The sequence below is a fragment of the Pimephales promelas genome, chromosome 18, assembly GCF_988280905.1.
Source record: "Pimephales promelas chromosome 18, fPimPro1.hap1.1, whole genome shotgun sequence".
Taxonomy (NCBI): domain Eukaryota; kingdom Metazoa; phylum Chordata; class Actinopteri; order Cypriniformes; family Leuciscidae; genus Pimephales; species Pimephales promelas.
This window is the reverse complement of record NC_142786.1, coordinates 21,374,290-21,402,287: the sequence shown is the minus strand read 5'-3', so window position 1 is coordinate 21,402,287 and position 27,998 is coordinate 21,374,290. Positions and strand designations below refer to the sequence as shown.

The 27,998-nt window shown below is 38.7% G+C and overlaps 2 protein-coding genes across 26 annotated transcripts in view; both read left to right on the top strand.

The window, feature by feature from the left end:
• The first annotated feature begins 366 nt into the window (after positions 1-366).
• fbxl2 (F-box and leucine rich repeat protein 2) lies at positions 367-10,373 on the top strand. Its single transcript, XM_039680554.2, has 14 exons — positions 367-699; positions 1,299-1,360; positions 1,875-1,929; positions 2,028-2,102; positions 2,375-2,469; positions 3,377-3,541; positions 4,787-4,913; positions 6,365-6,439; positions 6,526-6,656; positions 6,737-6,797; positions 6,901-6,945; positions 7,690-7,746; positions 7,888-8,100; positions 10,102-10,373. The coding sequence occupies exons 1-14, from the start codon at positions 424-426 to the stop codon at positions 10,207-10,209; spliced, it is 1,545 nt and encodes a 514-aa protein (XP_039536488.1). The 5' UTR covers positions 367-423; the 3' UTR covers positions 10,210-10,373.
• A 2,935-nt stretch (positions 10,374-13,308) lies between these two features.
• Positions 13,309-27,998, top strand: part of clasp2 (cytoplasmic linker associated protein 2) — a 57,940-nt gene continuing 43,250 nt past the window's right edge. For 20 of the 25 annotated variants that reach the window (XM_089123083.1, XM_089123070.1, XM_089123089.1 and 17 more), the window contains exons 1-6: positions 13,309-14,162; positions 15,845-15,923; positions 17,784-17,887; positions 18,135-18,226; positions 21,020-21,095; positions 22,830-22,927. In XM_089123083.1, the coding sequence (XP_088979209.1) occupies positions 13,965-14,162; positions 15,845-15,923; positions 17,784-17,887; positions 18,135-18,226; positions 21,020-21,095; positions 22,830-22,927 (647 nt within the window). In that variant the 5' untranslated portion in view covers positions 13,309-13,964. Of the gene's footprint in view, positions 14,163-15,844; positions 15,924-17,783; positions 17,888-18,134; positions 18,227-21,019; positions 21,096-22,829; positions 22,928-26,592; positions 26,762-27,998 lie in introns of those variants that run through there. The other 5 variants (XM_089123078.1, XM_089123095.1, XM_089123097.1 and 2 more) reach the window with 2 other exon arrangements.

Genomic DNA, 27,998 nt, shown 5'->3' with positions numbered 1-27,998 from the left:
TGTGGAAATGTTTTACTTTGATTTATGTGTGTTAGATTAAAGATAACTCAAGATTAAACACAAAAATATTGTCAATGACAGAACTATCTGTATGAATAATATGCAATTTGTCCATTCCCTACACTTCCACTTGTGCATTACCCACGACACACCTATGCGACCTCACATCATTATCAAAACAAACCCACCACGCGTGTTTTTCCCGCAAAAGTGACGTCACGGCAGCCACTGTTTTGAACCCCTAGAGCGCACGAGCGCGTCTTAGCTCCAGTGCTAATAAAATGGATTATTCTTCAAGCTTATTTCCCAGACAGTTGTTGCATATGATTGGCGTGGTTTAAAGATTAAGCAGCACTCACTTAAGGCAGGAATTTGCACTCGAGCGGAAATGTAGTCAGAGAGGCAGCTCGGGAGGCGGAAGTGATGTTAGAGCAGCAGTCTGCTCCGTCCATGTTATTATTGTTATTTTGGCTGTGTGATGGTTCACGGACGGCGGCCAGCCCGGGATTCCTCCGGTTACCAGCGCGTACACGAACGGCTAGAAGGCCACACGTTACAGCTGCGCGTCTGTCTCACGATAGTTTGATCGCCAGAGTTGACAAAACGCGCAAACGTCGCTGTGCGCAGCGCTCGCCGAGGACTGTCTTTATTATTGACACTGCAACAGACATGAACGGCATCACCAAGGGCAGATTTGAGGTAACTCATATCGAGCGAACCGTGGACGTGACTGTTGGACTGTTGTAGTTTGTCCGAGGAAACAAAAACGGGCGGTGGCAGGCTGTCTGAGCGATGACAGTGTGTTTAAGCGTATGTTTGTGTTGGTGGGAGAGCGCGCGCGTGAGTGGCTGACTGCGTGCGTGCCCGCGCGTGTGTGAATCTGCAAGGGTACTGTGTGTGTGTGTGTGTGTGTGTGTGTGTGTTTTAGACCGAGCAGGGCTCTATTTTTACGTGCCGTGTTAAGGCTTTTGTTCGTCAAGGGTAATCCCGTTCTAACACAACGGCACCAGCTGACCGTGTCAGCTACGGGCGTTGCGCATGAATCCGTTTAACGTTCGAGTTGGCTGCTGTTCTGGGAGTTTAGATCAAGCTGATTGGTTTGAGAAGATCTCACAAAGCAGCAGTGTGTTATCTAAGACGCTCACTGATGTTATTTGTCCTCGTGCAAGTGTTAAGCGTTGAATTGCACCAGGGCGAGGCGCTTCTGAACCAGCTTTGAGCATATTGATTGTGCATGAGTAACTGGTCCTGTATGAGCTAGCTTATATAATGCATCTGCTTCATTTCATATTGTCCAGGTGTTCTCAAACAGTGATGAGGCCCTTATTAACAAAAAACTTCCCAAAGAGCTTCTGCTCAGGTGAGACAATCATAATGAATGACTTTTATTGCAATAAATGTCAATTATATTGTAATAAGTTAAGTAAATTATCCTATCTATCTATCTATCTATCTATCTATCTATCTATCTATCTATCTATCTATCTATCTATCTATCTATCTATCTCTCTTTATTTGTCGTCTATCTGTCATTCTATCTATCTGTATCTATCATTTGTCTGTCTATTGTTCTTTTTATTTGTCATCTATCTATCTGTCATTCTATCTATCTGTCTGTCTATCATTCTTTTTATTTGTTGTTTATCTATCTATCTATCTATCTATCTATCTATCTATCTATCTATCTATCTATCTATCTCTGTCCTTCTATCTGTCTATCTATCGTTCTATCTATCTGTTTCTTTCTCTCTCTCATTTTTTGATTGCTTTACATATTTTATGTATTGTACGTACTGCCAAAGCATTACAGTGGCCAGAGAGGAAAAAGACATTAATGAAGAAGTAAAACAGAAATCTCTCTCTTTATTTTCTAGGATTTTCTCCTACCTGGATGTAGTTACATTGTGTCGGTGTGCTCAAGTCTCCAAGGTATGTTCAACTGCTTGTTTAGTTCAAATGAAACAAAACTGTCTTGAATGAAGGTATTTTGCAAACAATGCTTCCTCCTTTTCTCTGCTCATGAACAGGCTTGGAATGTTCTCGCTTTAGATGGAAGCAACTGGCAGAAGATCGATCTCTTCAACTTTCAGACGGATATTGAGGTGAAAATGCGTGTGTAAACTAAATGTTTTGGTTTGTGTTTGGTTTACAATCTTGTGTGTTATTGGCTTTTGCTTTGTATGTGCTGAAAATTATGTGTGTGTGTGTGTGTGTGTGTGTGTGTGTGTGTGTGTGGGATTAACACTGGGTCAGTAGGCTTTTCTTCTGAATCCATAGACTGTAACGTCATCCCTGATCCTCTGTTCCTGAGCTCTCTCTCTCTCTCTCTCTCTCTCTCTCTCTCTCTCTCTCTCTCTCTCTCTCTCTCTCTCAGGGACGTGTGGTGGAGAACATCTCGAAGCGATGTGGAGGTTTTTTGAGACAGCTCAGTCTTCGGGGTTGCCTCAGTGTGGGAGATGCCTCCATGAAGTGAGCCACAGAAGTTTTTGTTAATTAAATGAAGGATTGCACAGTTCATGAACCTGTCCAATCAAAGTATAAAATAACACTTGGGTGCATTTCAGCAACTCAGAGTAGCAAGTGATAAAAGTTATTTCGGTAACACTTTACTTAAAGCCTTTTATAAAATTATTTTAATGCATTAATTATGCCTTGTAATGCACTTTATAATGCATGTAAGATCTCATGAATTATTGTAACCTCTGTTATAATGCATTATAATACTTATCGAATTATTGTTACACTATAATGCATTAAAACACTGGACAAACAAACAATTTCAGAACTCACGAGGAATCTGCAAATATAATGCATTCTAACTTTGGGTATATTTATTTATGAACAGATAGGCATTATAACATGCATTATACATAAAGTTATCAATCTCAGTACATCAGTTCTCACTGGCTGATTTGTGGAAGAGCGATAGGGTGTTAAGTTGAACGCTAGGTTTTGAATGGAATTTTAGTGGGTTCTATTTTACAATAGAATAGAGGTTGCCCCGCCCACTTTGAAATTAAAATTATTTGAATTAATCTCTATATATTATTATATTTATTATACATTTATTGAATTAAAATCACTATGAAATGATTGGCCCACTAATAAGCCCCGCCCACTATGAAATCTCCTTGGTCCCACAAGTAATTTTACATTATATATCAATATCTTCGAAACAGCTGATTGATTGGATTGTGCAGCAGTTTAGCTTTCGCTTTGACAAATGGCTTGTCGTTGGAAACCTGTCGTATTGCGGCTGCTTCGGAAAATGGTGTAAGGATCATTTGTTGTTTTGCACTGTCCATGGTGATGTTTACCACTTTTTTTAGTGTTTAGTTTTTCAGTTTAACATGAGAGGTTTAATTTGATTTGACAGGACTTTTGCACAGAACTGTCGCAACATTGAACATCTGAACCTCAACGGCTGCACCAAGATCACGGACTCCACCTGCATCAGCCTTAGCAAGTTCTGCTCCAAACTCCGTCACCTTGACCTGACCTCCTGCGTGTCCATCACCAATCATGCACTTAAGGCCTTAAGGTGGGGGGAAGTAATAAGGACTAGGGGGCCAAAATTTAAGCTGGGTGATTTGTTTTGTTTTGATCATTAAGCCATAAAAACATAAGCGCAAAATAGGTCATCAGTATTTTTGATTGCTTTTGCCATGAGTGAATGACATTTTCAAACTCCTGTGTCTGCAAAGTGTTTTTTAGGAATACACTGGCATATAGATGACCTCAAAGCTAACACTTGACATTATGGAGTCTTTAAAACTAAACCAGGAAGTGTTCAATTACAGCTCAGATTGGATTTCATTGTGTCAAGAGGATGACTTTGTTAATGATTGTAAAGTCTGTCACCTCTGTCACCTTTCTTTAATGAATCTTTTCCACAGTTGCAGTGGATTATACCGTATGAGCTGGTGAAACAGGAAATTCAGAGCGAACATTTAAACAGTGACTAAGGAACAATTATTAACTCATTGTTAGACTTTTCAGAAAATTGCTGTTTGTATTCCCACAGCTTTAACAGCACATGGTATGGTTTGAAATTCAGAAAACATATTTAGAAAATCAAATAATGCTTCTATTTATTATATTTTATTATTATTGTGGAAGGTTTATTGATCCTCAAAAGGGTTTATTATGCCTTTTTAAAATGTATTTAATTTTTTTTTGTTCTATTGGTTAGCTGTTAAAGTTTATTCATCTTTTAAATTACTGTACTACCGTTCAAAAGTTTCGGGAAGGTAAGATTTTGTAAATGTTTTTGAAAGTCACTCACCAAGGCTGCATTAATTTGATTAAAAAAATACAGTAATATTTTGAAATATTATTACAATTTAAAATAACTCTTATTTATTTCTATATATTTTAAAATGTAATTTACTCCTGTGATATAAAGCAGAATTATCAGCATGACATTTGATCTTTCAGAAATCATTCTAATATGCTGCTAAAGATTTTTTTTTTTAAATTATTATTATTAATATTGAGATGTGCTGTGATTGTGAAACCATGACACATTTCTTTTACGGATCCTATGATGAATAAAAAGTTTATAGAAACTAAGAACAGCATCCATTTGAAATATACTTTTCGTGTATGATTACAAACATCTTTACTGTCAGAAAGAAAAAGAAAGAATCTTAGCGACCCCAAACTTTTGAACAGTAGTGTACATTTTGGTTTCTTTGTGTGTTTGGATAGTGCAGTGGTGTTTGAGTTAATTTTTAAATTTTTTGGTTGCTTCTTACCCTCTTCATTTGCTCTTTCTGTCTTCTAGTGAGGGCTGTCGTATGTTGGAGAATCTGAACCTGTCTTGGTGTGATCAGATCATGAGTGATGGCATCGAGGCTCTCAGCCGTGGCTGCACAGCTCTCAGAGCTCTGTTTCTGAGAGGTTGCACACAGGTACACACACACATATGTATGTATGTATATATATATATATATATATATATATAAACACATGATAATTGTTAGTCGCATGAAATGGAAATTTCTTCCCAATTGACCAATGGCTAAGCCACGCCCTCAAACACGATGAGCCAATCACAGTGCGCAGCTAATCCAATACACTCGGACATTCTCTGCTTCCACGTCCATTGAAATGCATTGCAGTTAGTCAGTTTTCATTCGTTTTTTTCTGTCATTTTAAGTTTAAAATGGTCAAACGGTGTGCTTGGGGTACATGCAGCTCCGACACTAGGTTCCCGAGAGGTTGGGCGAGGTTGGGTGTGTTTTTTTTATCCTTTCCCAAGCCACATCTCAACCGAGATAAGTGTCTGCTCTGGATTAAGTTATGCGGTAGACCACAACCAACTAAATGTGGATAAATTAAATAAGGATGTCTACATTTGTTCTAACTTATGTCAACAACGCATTCGAACGTTATCTTTAACATCTCTAATGTAATGTTAGGCTAACATTAGAAAACGTTAATGCTTCTAGCTGCGTTGTACATCATGTCACTTAGCTTCATTAACGTATCTGTAAATAACCGAGATAACAAATGTTAACAATGTTGTGCTGAATGATTCATGTAAATACTGTAGCACCAAACGGTGATGGCAACGATATGTGTTTTATCACGTTTCCACTGTGACCTGTACATTTTTGCCTGGAGCTGAAGCTTTTCATAAACCTTCTCAATAATAAATGTATTAATATTACCCTCCAATCAATGCATATTTAAGGCCCTTTAGGTGACCTTGAGATGATATATACTCTTTCAGTCTCCAAAAATCTGAATGTTTACATTTGCATTTATTCATTTAGCTGATGCTTTTGTCCAAAGCAACTTACAATTGCTATACAGTATATGTCAGATGTTGCACGCCTCTGGAGACACTAGGGGTTAAGTGTCTTGCTCAGGGACACATTGGTGTTTCACAGTGGATCCGAACCCGAGTCTCTCACACCAAAGGCATGTGTCTCATGGATGTTGACAGAATGATGACTGTTTCTCCGAGTGAGTGGCGGGGGCGTGGCTTAGCCATAGGTCAATTGTGATGTATATCCGAGTGAAAAAATATAGGGTGGAGCTTGATTTTGTCCTTGGCTCAAAATCAAGAATTGATTGGGAATTGGATCAGATGGTTGTGGTTTTCTATTGGTGAATCTCATGTGAGTGACAGGTTGCCCCGCCCTTACGCCACTAAACACATCATCAGAGAAGAAAAGAGATGTCTCTGCAAGAGGGAGGGGAAGTAATTGCGATGAAAGAAAATGAGGCACATGAATGATAAAGAAAAAGATGTGCACAGATAAATCATTGTATTATAATAAATACTGCAATATTTCATAAAAAAACAAGAATGGTCAGTTTTGATTTCATGGTGACTTTAAATATGTCATTTCAGCTTGACGATGCTGCACTGAAGCACCTTCAAAAGCACTGTCCTGAGCTCATGACAATCAACATGCAATCATGCACCGTAAGACTTGTTACAATACTGGAGTTAATAATTGCACAAATTCACAATACACATTAGAACACTAACACGGTTTATCTATCTTGCAGCAAATCACAGATGACGGCTTTGTGAGTTTGTGCCGGGGTTGTCACAAACTGCAGATGGTCTGTGTGTCTGGATGCAGCAACATCACTGACGCTTCTCTGACTGCCCTCGGCCTCAACTGCCAACGGCTCAAGTAAAGCTTTCTTCATTTGTACGCAGATCAGCACACACACACACACAGTCATTCATTCTCATTGCTTGTGTTTTCCTCAGGATCCTGGAGGCTGCTCGCTGCTCACATGTGACTGATGCTGGTTTCACTGTTCTTGCCAGAGTGAGTAATCACACAAACACCCCAAAACATGAACGCATGGATTCGGAGAGCATGCTTTGAGCTGATGACAGGATTATCAAACAAATTATTCCTTCTGTTTTAGAATTGTCATGAAATGGAGAAGATGGATTTAGAGGAATGTATTTTGGTGAGTTTATATTAAATCCATAATTCAGAAAAGCTGTTTTATATGGCCTAGTTGTCATGGGCGAGTTTCACTTTTGTGGTAAAATATATATATTTTTGTTGGTATTATATTATATAATGTGCTATATAGTTATTCTGGCTTAATATTGTGAAATATTATTATAGTTTAAAAACTGTTTTCTTTTCAGTATGTATTAAAGTGTAATTTATTCCCTTGATGGCAAAGCTGAATTTTCAGCATCATTACTCCAGTCGTCAGGGTCACATGATCCTTCAGAAATCACTCTAATATTCTGATTTTCTGCTCAAGAAACATTTGATTCTGATTATTATCAATGTTGAAAACATTTGTGCCGCTTGATGTTTTAATGTAAACAGTATTCTTTGATTAATAGACAGTTCAAAAAAACAGCATTTATTAAAAATATATATATTTTATAACATTATTTAATTCATCCATGCTGATAAAAGTATTGATTTCTTTAAAAGAATGACCCTAAATATTTGAACAGTAGTGTATATAAAAAACATAAAAATGTTGCACTCAAATGTAATGCATGGTTTCTCATTGACTGGTTTTAAAACAATGCTGTTTATCCATTGGTTTGATTTATTATCGTTTAACGTGTGCAGTTTCAAAGAAACCCTGAGGTTTTTCTTTTTACTGCTTTTGAGCTGTGTCTGTTTCCTTGCAGCAATTTATCCATGCTAAAATTAATGTTCTGTGTCTGTACGTCCCATTCAGGTGACTGATAACACTCTGGTTCAGCTCTCAATCCACTGCCCTCGTCTGCAGGCGCTGGTGAGTGCCAAGCAGTGTTAGAGAGAGTGTGTGTGGGAGTATTGCTTCCATGCTTGTTATTTATGGCTTTCTGTAAAGGAATTATAGAGCACATTTGTTTTCGTCTGCTCACTTCTACGTGTGTGTGGGTGTGTTTTGTAGAGCCTGTCACACTGTGAGTTGATAACAGACGACGGGATCAGACATCTGAGCAGCAGTGTGTGTGGTCAGGAGCGTCTGCAGGTCGTGGAGTTGGACAACTGCCCCTTGATCACAGACATTACACTGGAACATCTCAAGAGTTGCCAGCGTCTAGAACGCATTGAGCTCTATGACTGCCAGCAGGTCTCCCGCGCAGGCATCAAACGAATCCGGGTCGGTCAAAAACAATAGCTACATATGTCACAACTCCCACGTTAGTCTTAACTATAACCATGGACAGGCTAAAGTGATTAATTTGCAGAATTCAAATGTGCAGTGTGAGTTTGGAGTGCATGCAACACAAGTACAGTGTGTAAATGCTAGAGGTGGCCTGAGTGCCTGAACAATGATCAATCACAAAAAGCATTTTCTTTCCGTAGGATCTCTTAACAAGCATGTCAAAAATGGGCCTGAATTAATTTGTCCTTGGTTACAGTGTCATTTGGGTAAACTGGTCTGTTTCATCAAATGGCAATCATGGCGACTTGAAGTCCTGGTCTGTGTCAAACACTGGAGAGGTTTTGGTTTTCATAAAGGATGCATTATTCTCACTGTAGACCAGTGGACAGATTGAAAATCGGCTTTGCTGATAAAAGACAAATGCCTTTGGTGTGAGAAACCCGGGTTCAAATCCACTGAGAGACACCAATGTGTCTCTGAGCAAGACACTTAACCCTTAGTTGCTCCAGAGGCATAAAATTTTGGATAAAAGCGTCAGATAAATGTAAATGTAATACAATCTACCTATAGATTAACCATATGTAGGAAAATTATGAAAATTGGCACACTTGTAGTGATGATAATCAATAGTAATCTGAACAACTTTGGGGTCTCTAGGACCAACTCTATAGCGCCATCACCAGTTTAACATTTGAAACTGTTATAAATTTTGAATCCTTTCATCTAGAACCCGATTACTCTCATCATGACTCATTACAGTAGTGGCCATTTTGAAAAGTACAGTTTTTAGTTTTTTTGCTTCTACTCCTTTAAATTCTTACGACACTTTGTACAATGTCGCGAGCTTAACAGTGTCGACCCAAAATTGATTCATTGTGTCTGTATCTCGGCCAAAGTTTGATCAATCAAAATGAAATTCGGTAGACCTAATCAACACCATGTTCTAAGGGTCCATACCAAATTTGGGAACAGCGTCACCTACGGGTCATGAGATCTGAAAAATTGCTATTTTTGCTAATAACTTTTGATCAGTTTGTCAGAAAATCATGATATGGATTCCTTGTGTCGTGCCGAAAACATAGACACTGATTTTGCTAGGATCGGACGAACCATCTTTTTGAAATTTTGCCATGAATTACAATATATTTTAAACAATTTGACATATCAGCAACAAAATTCGGTAGGTATCATCAGCAGCATTTCCTACAGAAGGAAAACAACTTTTGAAAATATTATTCATGTAATATTGTGTCATTGTTCCTTGGTTTATACCAACATCTTCTGGTGAGATCTTATTTTTAATTTTCCATCAATTTGCCTGTCCGCTTCTCCGATATAAATGAAAAATGCGAATCTTCCTACAAATTTTGTCCAAAATCTGATCGGAAGAATTTTGGACTAAGCTGCAAAAAAACGGATTTTTGATATTCACTACCGTGCCTGTTTGTTGTCTTATGCTGACTACATTAGCACGCTAATCTGGTTAACATGCTAAGTAATGCTTTTGTGTGCTCATCTGACGTTTAAGTATTTGTGAATCAGGAGAAGGGTTTTCGGGAAGGTCTCTTTATGCGCAAATCACTCGCATATTAACTCGTATATTTACGAATGTTTCATGAATGAGACTCAATGTTTGTGGTGTGCTGTGTAAAGCAACAGTTTTGATATACAGTTTAAATAGTTTGATCAAATCCAATGTGTGTTTTACTCTACACATGTCAGTGTGACTTGCAATTAAAATCTGTTAAATTTGAGTTTTGGTCCTAACCGACGTCACAAGCAATAGGGCATTATGGTCATTGTTTGGCTTCTTTTTTTGTCAATAGCCCCACCCAAACAAAACCCATTGGTCCACATAGCTTTTCATCAAACGTTTTGATTGGCTGTAGATTTATTTTTTTTTTTTACTTTGTAGAGAAAAAATTGCTTGATCTAGTTGTTGTTATGATGTCACATTCTGCATTGTGGCTGACTCTGCGGTTGTTTCTCCTGTAGGCTCACCTTCCCGAGATCAAAGTCCACGCTTACTTCGCCCCGGTCACACCACCTCCATCAGTCCACGGTGGAGGCCAGCGTCTCTGCCGCTGCTGCGTCATACTCTGACAGAAGGTGGAGCCTCTGGGAGACGCCATAGAAAGTCGAGCTGTCAGTCAAGCTGTAAACTCCGCCCTGCCCCTGCTCCACACCACTATGAGGCGCTGTGTGGGGTTGTGGCTACAGGAGGCATGGCTTGTTCAACGAGCGTTTGCCTGGCAGCGTGATTGACCTGAACAAAAAAACGCAAAATAAATACAATGCAACGTGACAAATACTACGTACATACAATACCACTTACCTGGATGTACAAGGAGAAAAATCAAGGAGCTACCATGTAAAATATTTCATTTTTGGATATATAGAAAACGAAATACTTAAAGCATTATGGAACTACTAAATATAGAAGGAATTTTGATTGAGGCATTTTGATGCCGTTTCGACGACTACACAGTGTTTACGTCCTGCTCCTCTTCCTCAACCTATAGGATTGCATTCTATTACGCTGAGAACAAATAGAAAAAAACAGAAAACGAGCAGCAGGATGGAAGTCTCTGGAGTTTTGTAGGATACGCCTCCCGCCGATTGATCATGTGACTTTCTCAAACCTGAGAGCTGGAAACTTTGAGCGTCTCTGTCTGGTTTTGCGCGCGTGTGTGTGAGAATGTTAAGTATAGAAAATGAAATATAACACTACAACAAATCAACCCATATAAAAACTGGAGTACAATGGTTTTTATTTTCTGTTTGTGCTTACCGTAATTTGGAGAGGACGAAAAAAAATCACAGTTGAAATCATGTGAGCAGACGAGGGGAAGAGAACGACTGAGATTGTGCATGCAAGATAAAGTCGATTTTGCTCCAGTTGTGGAGTTACAAGTACGTCACAATTGATGTGAATGTTCAAATTTAGACAACATGTGCTAAGGTTGGGGGGGATATTTTAGTTTCACAATGTCTCACAATGTGCAATATTGAAAGCCCAGGCCATGTGACAGGATTTAGAAGAACACTCCTTATTCAGGCATTTCCTTACTATTCTCAATCACAACTTCACTTCACTTCTCTTTTCATGTCATTAAAGGGAAAGTCCACCCAAAATAAAAAATTCTGTCATCATTTATTTTGAAAAATGTCTGTGTGTTTGGACCCCATTCTGCTAAACATCCTCTGTTGTAGTTCACAGTTCGAAACAACATGAGGATGAGTAAATGATGACAGTATTTTCATGTTGATCTACATCAGATTTGAGCATAATGATGCAAAAATCAACAGTTGGAATACGTCAAGGCAAATATATCAAACTTAACCCATGCAATCTTGATTTAAATGGACAGTTCAGCCAAAATGTAAATGTCTGTTATCTGCTCACCCTCATTTTGCTTCAAAAACCTGACTTTTTTTATGTGTGCAGCACAAAATGTTAGTCTCTGTCAACATACACTTTCATTGTATGGATCAAGATGCAATGGAAATGAGTTTCATTCTATCTGAAATTTCCTTTTGTGTTTTGCAGGATAAAGAAATGTGGCTTTTGGTACAAAGTGAATGATATTTTTGGGTGAACCATCTTGTGCATAATACTGTTCAACAGGGAGTTGCGTAACATTGCATATTTAAAAACATGAGTCTCGCTGATGAAAACAGCTGCTGAGTTGATCATGTAGTCAATGGAAAAGGGTTTTTTTTTTTTTTGTCGGTGTGAGTGCCTTTGATTTTGCAACTGGAGGGAGGGGTGGGTTACACACAGAAATGCTCGACTCAGGGCTGCCGTGAAGTTCATCACATTTTTTTCTCTTGTATTTACCCATATTTAGCTGGTTTTTTTACCATTGGATATGATGATGTCATTATATCAATGCATACACCAGTGATTCCAGTATTCTTTATCTCGACCATGGAACCACTTTAGAAGGCAATGCTAAACCTGTCAACGAAAGTGATTTGTTATTTTTATTTTTATTTTTTGTTGTTCTGTAACAGCTAATCGGTTCCCCTCCTTTTCTCCCATATTTTTTTGACAAAGATGAAACAAGTTACCTGAATGTCCTTGTGTTCTGGTTGTTAATGTTACATTACTTTAAATAAAAGATCTGAGCAGTGTGTCACATTCCAGATTGGTTTCATATACACCATTCATAGTTGATGTAAATTATTATTATTATTATTTTTTTTTTTAAACCTGTGGTTATAATAACGCATGATCAATCATTTTCGATTTTAACACATAAACACACTTAATAATGACCTGAAACTAAAACTAATGCACTAATGCATGGTAATGTAATATGGATAGTCCTAGAGACCACCACGTGTCCCCTAGTGTAGGCATATATGAAAAAAACAAGCATCAATTGGGGTCTCAATTCAAAATGTATTTTGAATTGCATTATAATATAGACTCTACAAATGTAAATCTGTTAATGTGGCAGTGGCATGCATCACCACCAAATTTGTTTTAGTACGCTGTACTCTATAAAGAAGGTAATTTTAGTATACACACACACACACACACACACACACACACACACACACACACACACACACACACACACACACACACACACACACACACACACACACACTATGTACAAGCACAAAAATTTGAGTTTGAAAAACATTCAAGTGCCACTAGAGGGAGACGAAGACCAATAAAAAGCAATGAATGGAAGACCATGGTGAAAACAAATACAAGCGCGTGTGTGTGTACATTATTCAAAACAAAAGCAAGTATAATCTGCTTGGTGCTTATAAATGCACAAAATGGTTCTTTGAAACAAGTGTATGTTTGTGTTTATGATATGATACTATAATGATACGAGGTATGTTATACTTAAGAAATAATAATAGCCTAATCTAGTAATATTCAAATCTTAAACAATTTATTCAGTCATTAATACCATACAAATGTCAACACGCTGGAATAAATAGAATCACCAACAACAACAACAACCACAACCAATAATGAATAATAATAACAAACATGTCTAGTGTCTCTCTTGATACTATATAATAAACGTAATTTTTCTATCCTGTCATACTGCACACAGTCTCCGATTATGAATAATAAATTGTGTACAGAAATATCCTATCCTCATCCTACAGAATGCGGATATTTTTATTCAGGCATCGTGCTGGACAACTGTGCGGCGTTGAAGGACCCCAAGGCCTCGTCTCCATACTCAGCTCAATCACTCTTCCTCGGCATCGTTTGCTACTGTTCAACACTCCAGTACTATTGCGGCTACCGGCGCTCCAGTAGCCGTGGTCGAAGCGAGAGTCTTGAGCTCGGAGGGCAGCTGTCAAACTGCGGATTATTTCTGGATTAAGTGCGAACACGAGAGCTGTGAGAGCAGTGGACGGACCGGCGGCTCATCCACTCATCTCCACGAGCGATTTGAAGCGGGCTGTTCTGAAATGGTGTCCGGGAGGGAAGAGAGCCCCGGCGGGAGGCCCCAGGATACTCGACCATAACGGTTAAAGCTAACAGTGTTAGCCGAGACTGGTCGGATACATTGCCACTGTTTTTTTTACGCGCCTCGCCGCCTATTTCTTTTCACATCGCTTTATTGTTTAGTAAAAATACACTTTTTTTCGAAGGATCAACCATTTCGTTCCTGGGGAACTTTGTTGAAGTTGTTTATTTTCCGTTACTTCATCATTAATGCACTAACAACAACAGACCTCTAAGTGTCTTTAAAACCAGTGTTTGACTTCCGCTTTGTCCACATTTCAGTTCCTCGCGTTATTAACGCGAATCTGACAGTCATTCTGTCGTTGTTATTGTTTCGCCGCAACCTGAGGACTGACCACAAAGCGTCCCGATGGAGGACAATGACAACATGGACTATTTTTACCAGCAGGTTTTGCAGAAGGACGTGACCCGGAGGCTGCAGGTTGGCCCGGATCTCATAGACTACCTGAGCGACCCGCAGAGGTCCATGGACGTGGAGCAGGACAAACCCCGCCTGGATAAAACCATCGATGAGCTGACGGGATGGGTCAATTCCAGCAATTACAAGGTAACTTACATGGCCTGTGACCTGCTTTGTGGGGTGCATATTTAAATGAATGTGTGTTTAGCCAGATGGGTTGTATGATGATGTTATGAAGGATGCATGCATTGTTCTAATCTAGAGTGACTGTCTCAAGTCTTTTATTCTCATATAATCTATTATTGCATGTATATCACCAATTGCATTAGGCTTGTTGTGCATCAAACTGACAGAAAAATACAGGAGTTTGTTCTTGAGAGGCTTCAGTCTGCTCAAATGATGCATTATCAATGTGCATACATTACATATTCATTTGTGTCTATGACAGAGTGGGGGTGTTGTGGGGTTGGGGGAGGGTTGCGTGGGTATTGTTACGCTGAGGCTAAAAGGCACATGTCACTGTCTGCAATGCATATGATTCATCCTTTTATATGCTTGTTTGTGTGTGATATTGATTAAGAAAAGCTGTTTGATGGTGCTTTCTTGTCAAGTTTGACCTGGGCATGCAAGCAGAAGCTTTAATGCTGGCTCATACTGCTGCTAATATTAAAAAATGGTCACTTCTGCTTTATTTACCATTTCTGTTTGTGTGAAAGGAAACTGATTAAGTAGGGAACGGATGCTTTAAAAGCAGCATCAGACAGCTGATGGTTCAAGTCTTCAGGGACGAATGTTAATGGATGGCTATGACATCAGACTCAATGAGGTTGGGTTTTAGAAATGATGGCGGTGATTCATAAATTGGAGACACAGCTGCTGCAGGCTTCTAGAAATATATGTGGTTTGATAAATACAGGGTGTCAAATTCTCAGTCCCACTGGTTGAAGATCTGGTAGACCGCTAAAATATTTTTGTGAATAATTTTTATTCTTTTTAATATATATATATTTTTTTATTCAATTACATTCAAAAGTTTTGTGGCAGTTAGTTTTAATTAGCAATGTTTTTATTTAGCAAGGATGCATTACAGTGAAGAATTTATAATGTTACAAAATAATTATGTAAAAAAAATGCTTGTTTTTTAAACTTTCTATTAATATAAGCGTCCTGAAAAAAATAAAGCAGCATAACGGGTTTCACATTGATAAGATATGTTTCTTGAGCAGAAAATCAGCGCATCTTAAAGAATGGACTTGTCACACAAGGAAGAAACCAGAAATGCTTACTAATTGAATTAACTTGAAGAAATGAGGTTAATCCATAAAGTGTGGCTGACCCCATTGCTAAGTGTGTAGAATAGATGAACGCTGGCCAATTGAAACACATTTAAATTATTTTCAAAATGAAATTACCATGTGTTCTCCTGTTTTGCATTTCAGGTGCTCACACACACACACACACACACTCTGTTGTCTTTACTCAGGACTCTCTCTGGATGCTTTGCCTAAAATAGGTCATAACTGGAGCTTCTGGGATGTAGTGAATATTTAATTGTTTCTGTGGAATGTGAACTTCCATCCTGCATTGCCAAGAAACACACTGCAGCGATCTCACCGCAATCCTCAAATATAGTGCCTCTCACAATCTTATTTTCATTCTCCCACTCACACACAATAACAACAGGCATTCTTAAAGACATAGTGCACAATGACGCAAAGCTCTGTGTCAGATCCTGAATCAGCAGAATCATGTGTTTGAAAATGCCTTGGTGAGAGGAAATGTGAGTTTGACGTTTTCAGCTGATTTGTCTCTTTCTTGTTTGGTGTCAGGTTGCATTGATGGGGATCGATATTGTCAGCGCGTTCGTGGATCGGCTGAATGATCGCTTCAGAGGTTATGTCAACACAGGTAAGCGGTGTGCACAATCCCCGGTTCCACCTGACCAAGTGTCGAGTCCATGAGCAAGACACCTAACCCCAGCTGCTCCTGACTAGCTGGATGGCGCCTTGTAAAGTGCTTTGGTGGCCATTGGGTCTGTAAAGCGCTATATAAACGCAGTCCATTTACCATTTAAAGTCCAACATTAGCTGAAGATATTCTCCATTGAATTATCAGCAGAAAGGGGAATGCCGGGGTGACTTGCCATGTATATGACACAAACCACTGGCTCAGTGCTTGTCTCTCAGCTGTTTGAGCCCCGCCCTCTCCTGTTACCATGGAGACAGGTTGTTATGATGGTAACAGATACAATCATACATACCTCATTCATCTGAAAACATGGAACAAATGGAGTAGAGAGAAAGGAATGGCATGACTTCACACCAAGTCTGTCTGGCGTACAAAAAGTGTTGAAAGTTAAAGATGAAGGGTAATTTCCGGGCCACTAGCATTGTTCAATTAAATTCTCTTACAAACAGATAGTCACGCGATTGTTTGTTCCAATGGTACTGTCAGATTACTCAAAAAACTTGTATTTGGGTTAATCTTTCTACAATCAGTTTGTTTGGTTTATAAATGGTTGTGCATATTGCAAGCTGGGATAGGAAAAGTATACGTAAGCAATAAGGTACGAGAGGCTGTGCTGTATCGTGAATAAGTAACGGCTGAAGGGCGTTGTTAGGCACAACGCGAAGTTTTTATAAAACGGTTGCCACAGAATTTTAAAGTAAAAAACAATGTATAAGTGCAACTTTCTTGAAGTAAAATCACTAAAAGTCTTCCTTCCGCTAGAAAAAATAGTCCCTGAGCGTGAACAGCAACAAAGTTCCAATGTGTAAAATGCATGAAAGCTCAAATAAAAACAACATAGAACCGCTGTGTTGCGGAGCGATCAATAGAACCGTTGGGTGAAGCGGTCATTTATCGTGTTTTATCGTGAATAAAGCACAGCTCTTGACCAAACAGAATCAAGGATTCGAACTAACCGTTTTATAATAAGTATTAAATGTAAATTATTATAGAGATGCTTGGGTAAATATATGTGCTGCGTGTTTTAGAACAAAGTTCTTTTACACGCTCACAATTCAGTGTTTTAGTGTCTTTGCTCTGAGTTTGGGTCTCGTATAACATGTGACACAACCATCTTCACAAACTTCTAATGAGAAACGTTTGTAAACTGGCTGTTGTCGACAAATGACATGAGAAGCTTAAAGTTCTCATGACATCAAAATCGACACATTACTAGTATTGTGGTGATCAGTTCATTCATGCTGAAGTTAATCCATAATAAAAAAATCTGAAAATGTACTTCCACTCTGGAAAGACGTTCCTTCTCTGATGACATCAGCTTGACGGCTTGGGTAGGACATCTCCTCCAACTGTCGTTCTGCTGCAAGCTTTGATAATGAGCTGAACGGAACATTTTTTTAGACCCAATTAATTCCCAGAGGGAAAAAACAAGCCACGCCCCCTCTATTTTTCTCAATCAATGTTTTTTTTTCAGTAAAATACGTCACAATACTGAAATAAAGTCGTTTGCAACTTACGATTCACGCTGACATTAAAGTCTCCCTAAGGTTTTTCAATTTTTGAAATTGAAATTGAATTTTTTAAATACTCAGTGAAATATTTCAAAATTAATGTTTCTTATTTCTTATTATATTGTAGTTAAATACTGATGTATAATTACAAAATCGTGCATCTCTACAAACATACACCACCAACCTGGAGATGTTATGTAAATAAATAGAAATCACAGGTTTTCAGTCTTTTCCAGCCCTACTTCATTTGTATTGTCTCTTAAACCCTTCTTTTGCATTTGTTCCTCAGTGGTGCCTGCGTTAGTGGACCGTCTGGGTGACGCAAAGGATCAGGTTCGAGAACAGGCACAAGGGCTCATTTTGAAGCTGATGGATCAGGCGACGACACCCATGGTGAGCTAACCATACAGCGGATATGATCATCACTATTACACACATTCATGCTTACAAATTAAAAAATACTCCTAAAGCTCCGGTCTAGTGTGTGTGTGTGTGTGTGTGAGAGCTGCTGGGTGAATAGAAATGCATTGGATCATTCTTGCTAGTTACTACTGCCAGTCATTTAGAGCTCATCTCTTTCTCTCCTGCTTTTGTAGTAACGAATCAGGTTTTCACTGTTTGTTTTCCGCTGTTTCTGTAGAACGTTTGGGAGAGGCTGATTCCTGGCTTCAAACACAAAAACTTCCGCAGTCGAGAGGGACTCTGCTTTTGTTTGGTTGCCACACTAAATGCGTAAGTCCTCATACAATCCTATACATTCTCAATTTGTAAACAATCACATTTGTACTGGCAATCTTGTCCAACAGGTGGCGCTGATTTTCCATATCACAGTATTGTGAATGCGATCATATGCCCTCGGTTTATCACAGATAGGACTGGATTCTAATAGTTCAGCATCCCAGAATTTCCCACCTGTTTTGACATATAACATATCACTGGGTTTTAAATGTAATCTACAGACATTCATACCACACAAGCTCCTTGTCGGTCACACACTGTAAACAAACTCAGCCCACTGAGGTAATCCTCTTACCTGCCTGTATCGATTCCAGGAAGGTCAGATTAACAGACGTTCTCACAGAAGCGCTACATAAACGCTCATACACAAACAAAACTAGTTTCTCAGTAACTTTACTCCTCGTTGTTGACAAAAGAGCTGTCACATAATCAACACTGTATACACTCAGCTTTATACTACACTGTTATTATAATAATAAGATGAAGTTTGCTTTTATTACAAGCAAGTTTGACAATGCCGTTGTTTGGGTTTTGTATTACAAGAGATAGTTCACAAGTTTAGAAACACTCCAGCTCCGTCCGTCTCCGTAGACGGGACAATACTGAGGACTTTAGAAACGATGATGCAGAGGTTCACGCTCGGCTCTATGATTGGGTGTCATCAGTCGTGACGTGTCCTTCCCTGATTCGTCAGCCACCCATCACATGACCCGTTTCCTGTTTACACCGGCACGCGCATGCCCAGTGTTGGTGAATGGTCACGTGATCTGCGTTTTCAGTCGTTTTAATGTGGACTGAGATCAATTCTAATACAGAGATAAAACGCTGGTGTGGACGGAGATCGTATTCGTTTTAATTCTCCGTTTTTAAACAAAAACGCACTAGTGAGGACTGTTTACAGCTGGTATTTAAGCTACGTTCACACTGCAGGCTGAAACGACCCAATTCAGATTTTTTTGCCCCTATGCGACCTGTATCTGATCTTTTCATGACAGTCTGAACGACACAGATCCGATCTTTTCAAATGCGACCCTGGCCACTTGGGTATGTGGTTCAAATCCGATATGTAACCGATCTTTTGAAATGCGACTTCAATCTGAACGGCCAAGTCACATGTATCCGACCCGCACGTCATTGATGTGATATGTTGAAGTTGGCAGGAATGAGAAGATAAATGACAACTATGGTGGACAATGCTGAGACCAGTCAATGTAAGGGGAGCGAGGTTTCTGATTTAATTAATATTTGGGCGGAGAGCTCTATTCAGGCCACACTCGAGGGCTATAATCAGAACCGGGTGGTTTTTGAAAACATTTCCAGCGAAACGTCGCTGACCATTGAGTACTCTTCACTTCTGGGTCATTTCACGTTCACATTTAATTGGAAATGTGAAGGCCTTGCAAAAAGGCCAAAATCGGAGTTGAGCATTAAGCCCCTGCAGTGTAAATGCAGCCTTAGATGTGTTTTGGTGGATCAGATCACAAGTAGAGGAGGGGGACACATACTCGTTTACACCTGTCTCTTTTGTCCACTTTCAACCACTTCTAAGTGAAAACTCTGAGTATGTTAACCCTGAAATGAGGGAAACTCTGGGTTTTCTGTTTCAGAAAGGGGGGTATATCAAACCCGAGAAAGCAGAGTAAGTCAAGCCCGTTTCTGAAAGAGAGGTAACTTGTACTCAGAGTCAGTTACCATGGTAACTCGCTCTGTGAACCTAACCTGGTCTGGAGCAGGCTTTCTTCAGTAAACCCAGAGTTTCTTGCGGTCTCCTCCCCTTTTTTAAAGAGGAAGTGCTGTTTAAACACCAACAAAAATAGTAAAATGTATTTACACATTCTTTAAGGAATATATATTGTTTAATGTCCATGGTTTAATTGACTAAATCTAATTGCATCATATTTTATTTTAAAATACAGAAAATTTAAGAGTAATCCCTTTAATTAAATTACAATATATAGATTACTTGGTAATTAATTACACCCAACCAACACCTCTTTTTGTCTGGTGCTGTTGCCATGGTGACTCATAATATCTGCCCTCCATTGATAATGGCTTTTTTTAGTTGTGGTGCACGCGCTTAACTCCGAGTCAGTCAACTCAGAGTTGATTGAACTAACTCATTTCAGCTGTTCTGTAACCAAAAACTCAGAGTCAAGTCAACTCAGAGTTCAAGCTTTAACTTAGAGTTGGTTGAACCTCCTTATTGAAACGGGCCCCTGATGTCTTAGAGGTGAGGGTCTATGGGCAGGTAAATGTATGTGTTTTTTCAGATCTTTCGATCTCATGGACAAAATAAGAGCACCCGGAGACTATGGGAAAACATAGAGAGCATCAGCTTTCATTTCTGCTCTTAAAGCCGTAAGACGTGCTGAACACTGTGAGTGTGTGTTAGAAATCAGGGATGGTGAGAGAACATTGTGCTTGGTACGTTTTTCATCTTTAAAGCAAACGTGTCTTCAGCCGATAAAGATTAAATCCCGTCCGGCTATCGCTCTTCCCATAAGGTTTACGCTTTAGGTCAGTAGGCGGAGAGTAGATTGTCTTTTGTGTCTGTTTGAACACATGCAACCACATACAATCCAGTTGAATGTTTTTTTTTTTTTTTTTACTTGTGATCGGATCGACCAAAACGGTAAACGGGGCCTAAATGAAAATGGTTTCAAAGTAAACCCTGCCTACACCCATTTTTTTTCCAGTGTACATCCATGTAAAATTTGAACTTGGTGTGAACTGTTTAGTCTAAGCTGACTCACACTCCGTATTTCTTTGTTTCTCACTTTCTCTTAGTTTCGGTGCTCAGCCCTTGAGTTTGAGTAAATTTGTTCCACATCTCTGTTCGCTAACAGGAGACCAAAACCCCCAGGTATGTCTGTGTATGTATATAATGCTCGGAATGTGTGTGAAAAAGTAAAGTGAGTTGGACACACTCTCTGTTTCTGTTCTTTGTGTGTGTGTGGGAGGCAGTCTTCTGCAATAATGTTAGGCTTTAGACAAGAACAGCTGAATTCAAGCTCCTGCTGGGCGAATGGAGCACTCGCAGAGATGAGGGTTAGATTTGGAGGTTGAGATGGAAGAAATGGGAAAAGACATCTTAGAGATTTGAAAAGGGAAGTCTAGATCGATCTCATGGTTCTACATATATATAGATTGGAAGAAATTGATATATTTATTCAGAAAAGATGTATTAAATTATTCAAACGTGACCTTAAAGTAGGGCTGGGCGATAAAATGATAACGATAGTTATCACGATAAAATTTTTCTCGATAAAACAATATCAAGAGTTCGATAAATGTTCGATAATGTTTATGTGCCAAAAGTGACCTCGCTCACGAGAAGAACCAGTGAGAAGTGCTTGAATTCAGCGAAGAACACAAATGTTTCAGTGATTTAAACCAGTTTAAAGGCAGATTAATCAGCGCTGACAAACAGGAGAAACACTGTGCGCAACACACACAGTCCAATTCCCATCATTTACCACGGATTTACTGTAACCTAGCCTACTAATATTAACTGCACTATTAAATGTGGGATATACATATTGAATTGTATTATATTATTAATGTAGACAATGTAAGGACTAATGGAATATAATAGCATTATTTAATAATGTATTTAGGCTACAGTTTTTCATACAAATACCAAAGAAAGCATTGCCATGATAGTGAGGTGCTGTAAGCTATGCCCGGTTTTATCTGTGGTTATCATGATCTAAATGCATGATGCTGGATGACCAATGGTTAATTTTAATAAAACTCAAACAGTCAGAATATTAAATTTTACTAAATAAAAATTAGCACATGCAGAAACTAAGAAAGATTTATTTTCTATTAATATATTTATTTTGTTAAGGAAAAATAACACGTTTGAATGTTCTAACTCAGATTTGGCAAATTATCGTCAATATCGTGATAATTATCATTTTTTATTTATTTTTATTATTATTTATTATTGTGATATTTTTTTTTGGCAATATAGCCCAGCCCTACCGTAAAGACATTTATAAATGTTAAAAAAAGATTACTATTTTAAAGAAATGCTGTTTAAACTCCCTATTCATTAAATAATACAGATTTTTTTATTACCGTTTCCAGAAAAAAAAAATGAAAAGTGAATTGAGAAAAAATAACTTTTAAACATTGATAATAGTAATAATAATAATGAATCTTTCTTCAGCAGCAAATCATCGTATTAGAGTGATTTCTGAAGGATTATGTGACACTGAACTGGAGTAATGGTGCTGAAAATTCAGCTTTGATCAGAGGGATTGCATTTTAAAATAAATTAAAATAGAAAACCATTATTTCAAATTGTAATAGTTTAATAGTTTTACAACATTATTGTATATTTGATCAAATAAACTAAGATCTTTGTGAGATAAGAGACTTTTTTTTTTTTAAACATAAAGAAATCATACCAACCCCAAACTTTTGAACAGTAATGTATTATGAATCTGCGTTTTTACAGATAGCAATTTTATTGCGTCACAAACTCTCATTGAAAATGAGTGAATTTCAGTCGCTGATTGAAAGTGGTATTGTTGAATGATCAAACCTGTAGTTGTGTTTCGAGGTTGATTGTGTGTTTTGTGTTCCACAGGTACGGGAGGCCGCGATATCAAGCCTAGTGGAGGTGTATCGGCATGTGGGAGAGAAAGTCAGAGTGGACCTCATCAAAAGAGATCTACCATCGGCGCGGTTAGTGTCATTTACTGTTGAACCCATAAGCTTTCTATAAATATTTATTTAACTTAATGACACTGTCCCAAACCCAATCACATGTTGTAGTGTACCCACACCACAGTTGTGTTGACAGTTTCTGGATTGTTATAATTACTGACATGAGTCAATCTATCTGATTGTTTGTGGGTGTATTGTGGGTGATTAATTATGAAGAATTGTACAAATATCAGCACATGCACATAGGATGGACACACCTATATTTAAAGGAGCCTTTTGCATGTGGTAATTGACCTATGGCTCACGCCCCCTCCACTCGGACACAGTCAAAATTCGGGGACAGGAGCTATGGCAGCTGTCACGGTTGGAGACATTTCACAGGAGGCAATTGGTGATTTTTGGAGACAGAAAGATTATATATTATCTCAAAGTCTCCTAAAGGGCATTAACTATGCATTGGAAGGTTATATTAATACTTTTATTGTTGAGAAGGTCGATGAAAAGCTTCAGCTCCAGGCAAAAATGTACAGGTCACAGTGGAAACGTGATAAACCGCATATCGTTGCCATCACCGTTTGGTGCTACAGTATTTACATGAATCATTCAGCACAGCATTGTTAACATTTGTTATCTTGGTGACTTGGTTATTTACAGATACGTTAATGAAGCTAAGTGATATGATGTACAACGCAGCTAGAAGCTAACGTTAACGTTTTCTAATGTTGGCCTAACATTACGTTAGAGATGTTAAAGATAACGTTCAAATGCGTTGTTGACTGAAGTTAGAACAAATGTAGACATCCTTATTTAATTTATCCATGTTTATTTGGTGTTGTGGTCTACCGCATAACTTAATCCAGAGCAGACACTTATCTCGCTTATAGAAAAGCGGTATATAAATGTAATGAATTAGAGCTCGGCTAATGGATACATTACATTTTACTTTTAATATGACTATATAGCTTATGCATGTAGAGGATAGCCTATTTATTTATAAGTACATTTTAACATATTTGAATTATTTCAGAACATATTGGATTTCACTCAAATTTGTGGTTACACTTTATTTTGATAAGTCCACTACTAACTATAAGTAACTTTACAACTACATATCAACTTATTCTACTAACCCTAATACTCTGAGTTTGTTGACTTGTAGTTGCAAATTAATGAGAGTTTGTTGCAAACTACATGCATTACTGACTTGTATATTTTTTACACAACCTTTGGTAACTACAATAGATCAATGGGGACATTTTTGTGTCTTATTATGAACATATTCATTTTCTATCCACACATTATCCCTCAGTGGGATTACTTGACCATTTTCTCTTGAGGTCAGCCTATTGATTTGATAAAAACCAAAGAGCTCTGAATCTGCATTGGATTATCACAGAACTCTATTTATTAGTCTATCATTGTAGTTCTATTGAGTATTTCAAGTCTGGAGACTCAAAGGAGGGTGTTTGGTATGTTAGTGATGCATGGACAGTAAACTTACTAAGAAATTACTTCATGGCTTTCCTATTATGGAGTGGTGAAAATCTATTTACATTGTGTTTAAGAAAGGATTCCTTGTAATCTGATAGACTCTTGTGGGCTGACATCAGTGTGCGCTGCTGATCTGTGATAAATCGAGTTTTTGAAGACGGTCTAATACTCCTGCATTCCTCTCTGTCTGATGTAAGAGTCTTCAGCCGCTTGGACAGACTCCATTGACTGCATCTTGAACATTTCATGATCACTTTACTAATGCCAGGAATTGGTTCTGAATCAAATTTGTTTCTGTACATAAGGGATTCTTTTCTGGAGGAATCTGTTGATGTGTCTTTTTCCCCCCTCTTATGGTTTCATGGTCCCAGATTTTGGCACTGTTGCACTACATTAATTCTTCCAGGAGTCTGTTCAGAGTGATTCATGTTTAGTGTTGTCCAGATGTTTCAATACAAACTGAAGTATATGGAGTGGATGAACCTTATGCTGTGTATGTTCAGCCTGGTTTCAGTAACAACAGTGTGTGTCAGATGGATTGTCTGGTGTGTGACATGGTCATGACTCTGACACATCGCTATCTCGGACAATAAGGCTGGTCAAGAACACAAAGGTGCTTGTGTCTGCATTGGTTTGTATTTTGTGCTTTTTCTAACCCGACTCAACGCCACCACATGTGATCAAAAGGCATCTTTTCACAGTCTTTAGATATACAAAGCACTCATTACTAGAAATGGAAGATAGTGCAATGCACAGTATGGTGGAATAAGTCTAAATAAAAGAGCCAAACGCGATTCGACGCCAATTGGTAAAGTCATTGACACTGCTGCCGCTGTTAGAAGCTTTAGGAACCGTTCTTCATGCTCGCTCACTACCATTCTTACACAGTTCGAGCCGGATGGATCCTACATCGTTGTTTAAGAAATGAAAAGCTACACACTGCATCAATTAGGGTTAGAAGAACTGTTGCCAAACATATAACATGCTGGAAACATAATAATCACTCCAATAATGATCCAATCATAGACTCTTAAAGGGGTCATGAACTGGCTTTTTATATTATATTATATTGTTGTCTGAGGTCAACTAATGACATTCGCTTGGTTTTTAACATTCAAAAACATCAAAATGAATAAATAATAGGTTATTTTCTACCCCAGTTTTAAGCCCAGCTCAGAAACACTGGGTTTTTATGGGCGTCTCGTACTGAAGACTTGGAAGTAAATGCCCACTGCTGTGAGTGGATAACAGTTTTGCACATTAAAACGAGTTTCGAATCTTGGACGTGTTTTGAAAACGTCCAATGTTGTAAAATGGCAACCGGAATGATTCGCCCATACACGTTCGACCCAGAGTATGTGTGTTGCACCATCACGAGGTAGGCATCTATGTTATTTCGCTATGCGTGTAATGCGCGAATCGGTGGGCAGGGCTAAACCGGCCGTGTTGAAGTAGACGTTAATCATCGTCTGCGGGGGTCTGCAGGTTTTATCCTCTTTGACGTCATAGTTCCCCACTTTTAAAAACGAGTTGTTTGCTGAGCCTGGTGTCAATAAAAGCTTTTATTGAACTAACAAGGACGTTTTCAGTTGATTTCTCAGTTCATCACCCCTTTAAGCATTTGCCTATTTAAATAAATAAATGAAAATTTGGCCTGACAGTGTACATCAGTTAGTAGAGAATATTTGAGGTCCCTTTTTTTTCTGTATGTATAATTTTTAGGGCTGATGTTGTTTGTCTCTTACACTTTGCCTTTGGAATCCTGTTGCATCACATCATATTGATATGATCTGATCTGATCTCACACTCCAGGGTTGAGCTCACATGTCTGAAATTCACTCTAAGCTACTGTACATACAAAAACTGTAATTCAGAGGCTGCGCTGCCCTCATCTGACCAAGAGATTGCGGGTACAAGAAAGGACATGTGTGTTGTTGACATGAATATGGTTTGAAAGGACAGGGCCGTGAGCTGGGCGCACACACACACAACTATCAGTCAAAACAGGAAGGAAGGAGAGCGAGAGGGCAGTCTGAAACGACTGAGCCAAGGCAAGACACGGGGGGCGGCAGTGAGAAGAGGGGAAATGCGAGTGGTGCTTAAGTGTGTGTGTGTGTCCATGCCTGGAGGGGGAGGGGTGGGAGCCCTGTCTCTGAGCTTCACAGCTTTGGCCCCTCCCACTGGTGTGTGTTCCAGACAGGAGGTTATGTAAAGGGGAATAGAATCTTTGTGCTGTCTATGTCTCTCTCTCACACACACACAAACCGGTAAACAGTTTGTTAGTTTTCCGTGGCGGACACGCAGCAGTGGAGTCTGTTCAGCGGTCCTCGTCTGCATGTGAAGGGCAGTATGTCTGAGCAGGTGGGTGGGACCTCGCACGCCGTCCTCTTTTACCCTTTTCATCTTATTCCTCTCGTCGCATGTTCTCTCTTCTCGTTCTTGGTTGTTCATTCACTTTCTCTCTGTTTCATTGCATTTTAGCCCATGTGTCGTCTTCATCGGCACCATTTTGGTTAGAAAGAGCAGAGATCCTAAACCGCTTGCGTTAATAGGGATTGATGATCTGTGATTCTGCATGTGTAAGAACATGCCTGATTCTTCTGGACTGCAAGCACTGCGTTACACACACACAGGCAACATCCCACATGTGGTCTTGAATGTGCATTTACATGCAAATTGCATGTGAGAAAGTAAATGCGCACGTTGTTCGTTCATGAATGAACGAGGTCTGCAGGGCCAGCAAATTTATTCAAATGTCGTTTAGTCTCATGCAGGGTTTAAGCATCATTCTTGATATTTTGTAGCTGTGTTTTAGTGTTCGATCTGCTATACATTGAGGGACAGTAATTGTGCTGTAATTGTTCCTTGTGCTGAAAATAGTCTTGAGTTTGGCAGGCACTTCAAGACTAGTAATTAAGCATTGACTTGTACAGTAAGTGCACACTACAGATGTTTTTTTGTGTGTGTTATGCTTCCATTTGTCACAGTGGTGGTTATCACTGATTGGTTTGGTTTGTCTGCGTTGTATCATTTATTGCCTTTATTACATATTTTATGGCTGAAACATTTTTCAATGGACTTTAAAGCTACTTAGCTGGATATTTTCTGTGAGTGATATTGGTGGGGTTCTGATAGCACTGCTTCTGATTCTGAATGTGTAAAAAGGCAGACTTGTCTGTATCTGTTTCTGTGGGAAACAGCATTATTGTGATGGACAGATTAAGGCCTTAGGTGCTGTTGCAACAGTTTTATTCTGTTGCAAGATGCGTTTTACTTCAGAAAGCTTTTTTGCTATAGAGTAAAGCAGAAAGAGATATGTTTATTGCATTTTCATTGCACCATACCATCACTTTATGGCTGGGTGATATTGCTAAAAAAATAAAAATCTGTGACTCCTCAGTATCAACCAAGCAGCCATTGGGGCAAAATAGAATAAAATGATTTAATGCAAAATTAAATACAGTATATAAATATTTAATGTAGACTTGCTTTCCAGACTGCTTTTTTATTTCTCATTTAATATTTCTCATTTTTATTCATATGGATCAATTTATCCAAACTTGGTAAAAAAAAAAAATATATATATATATATTTACCT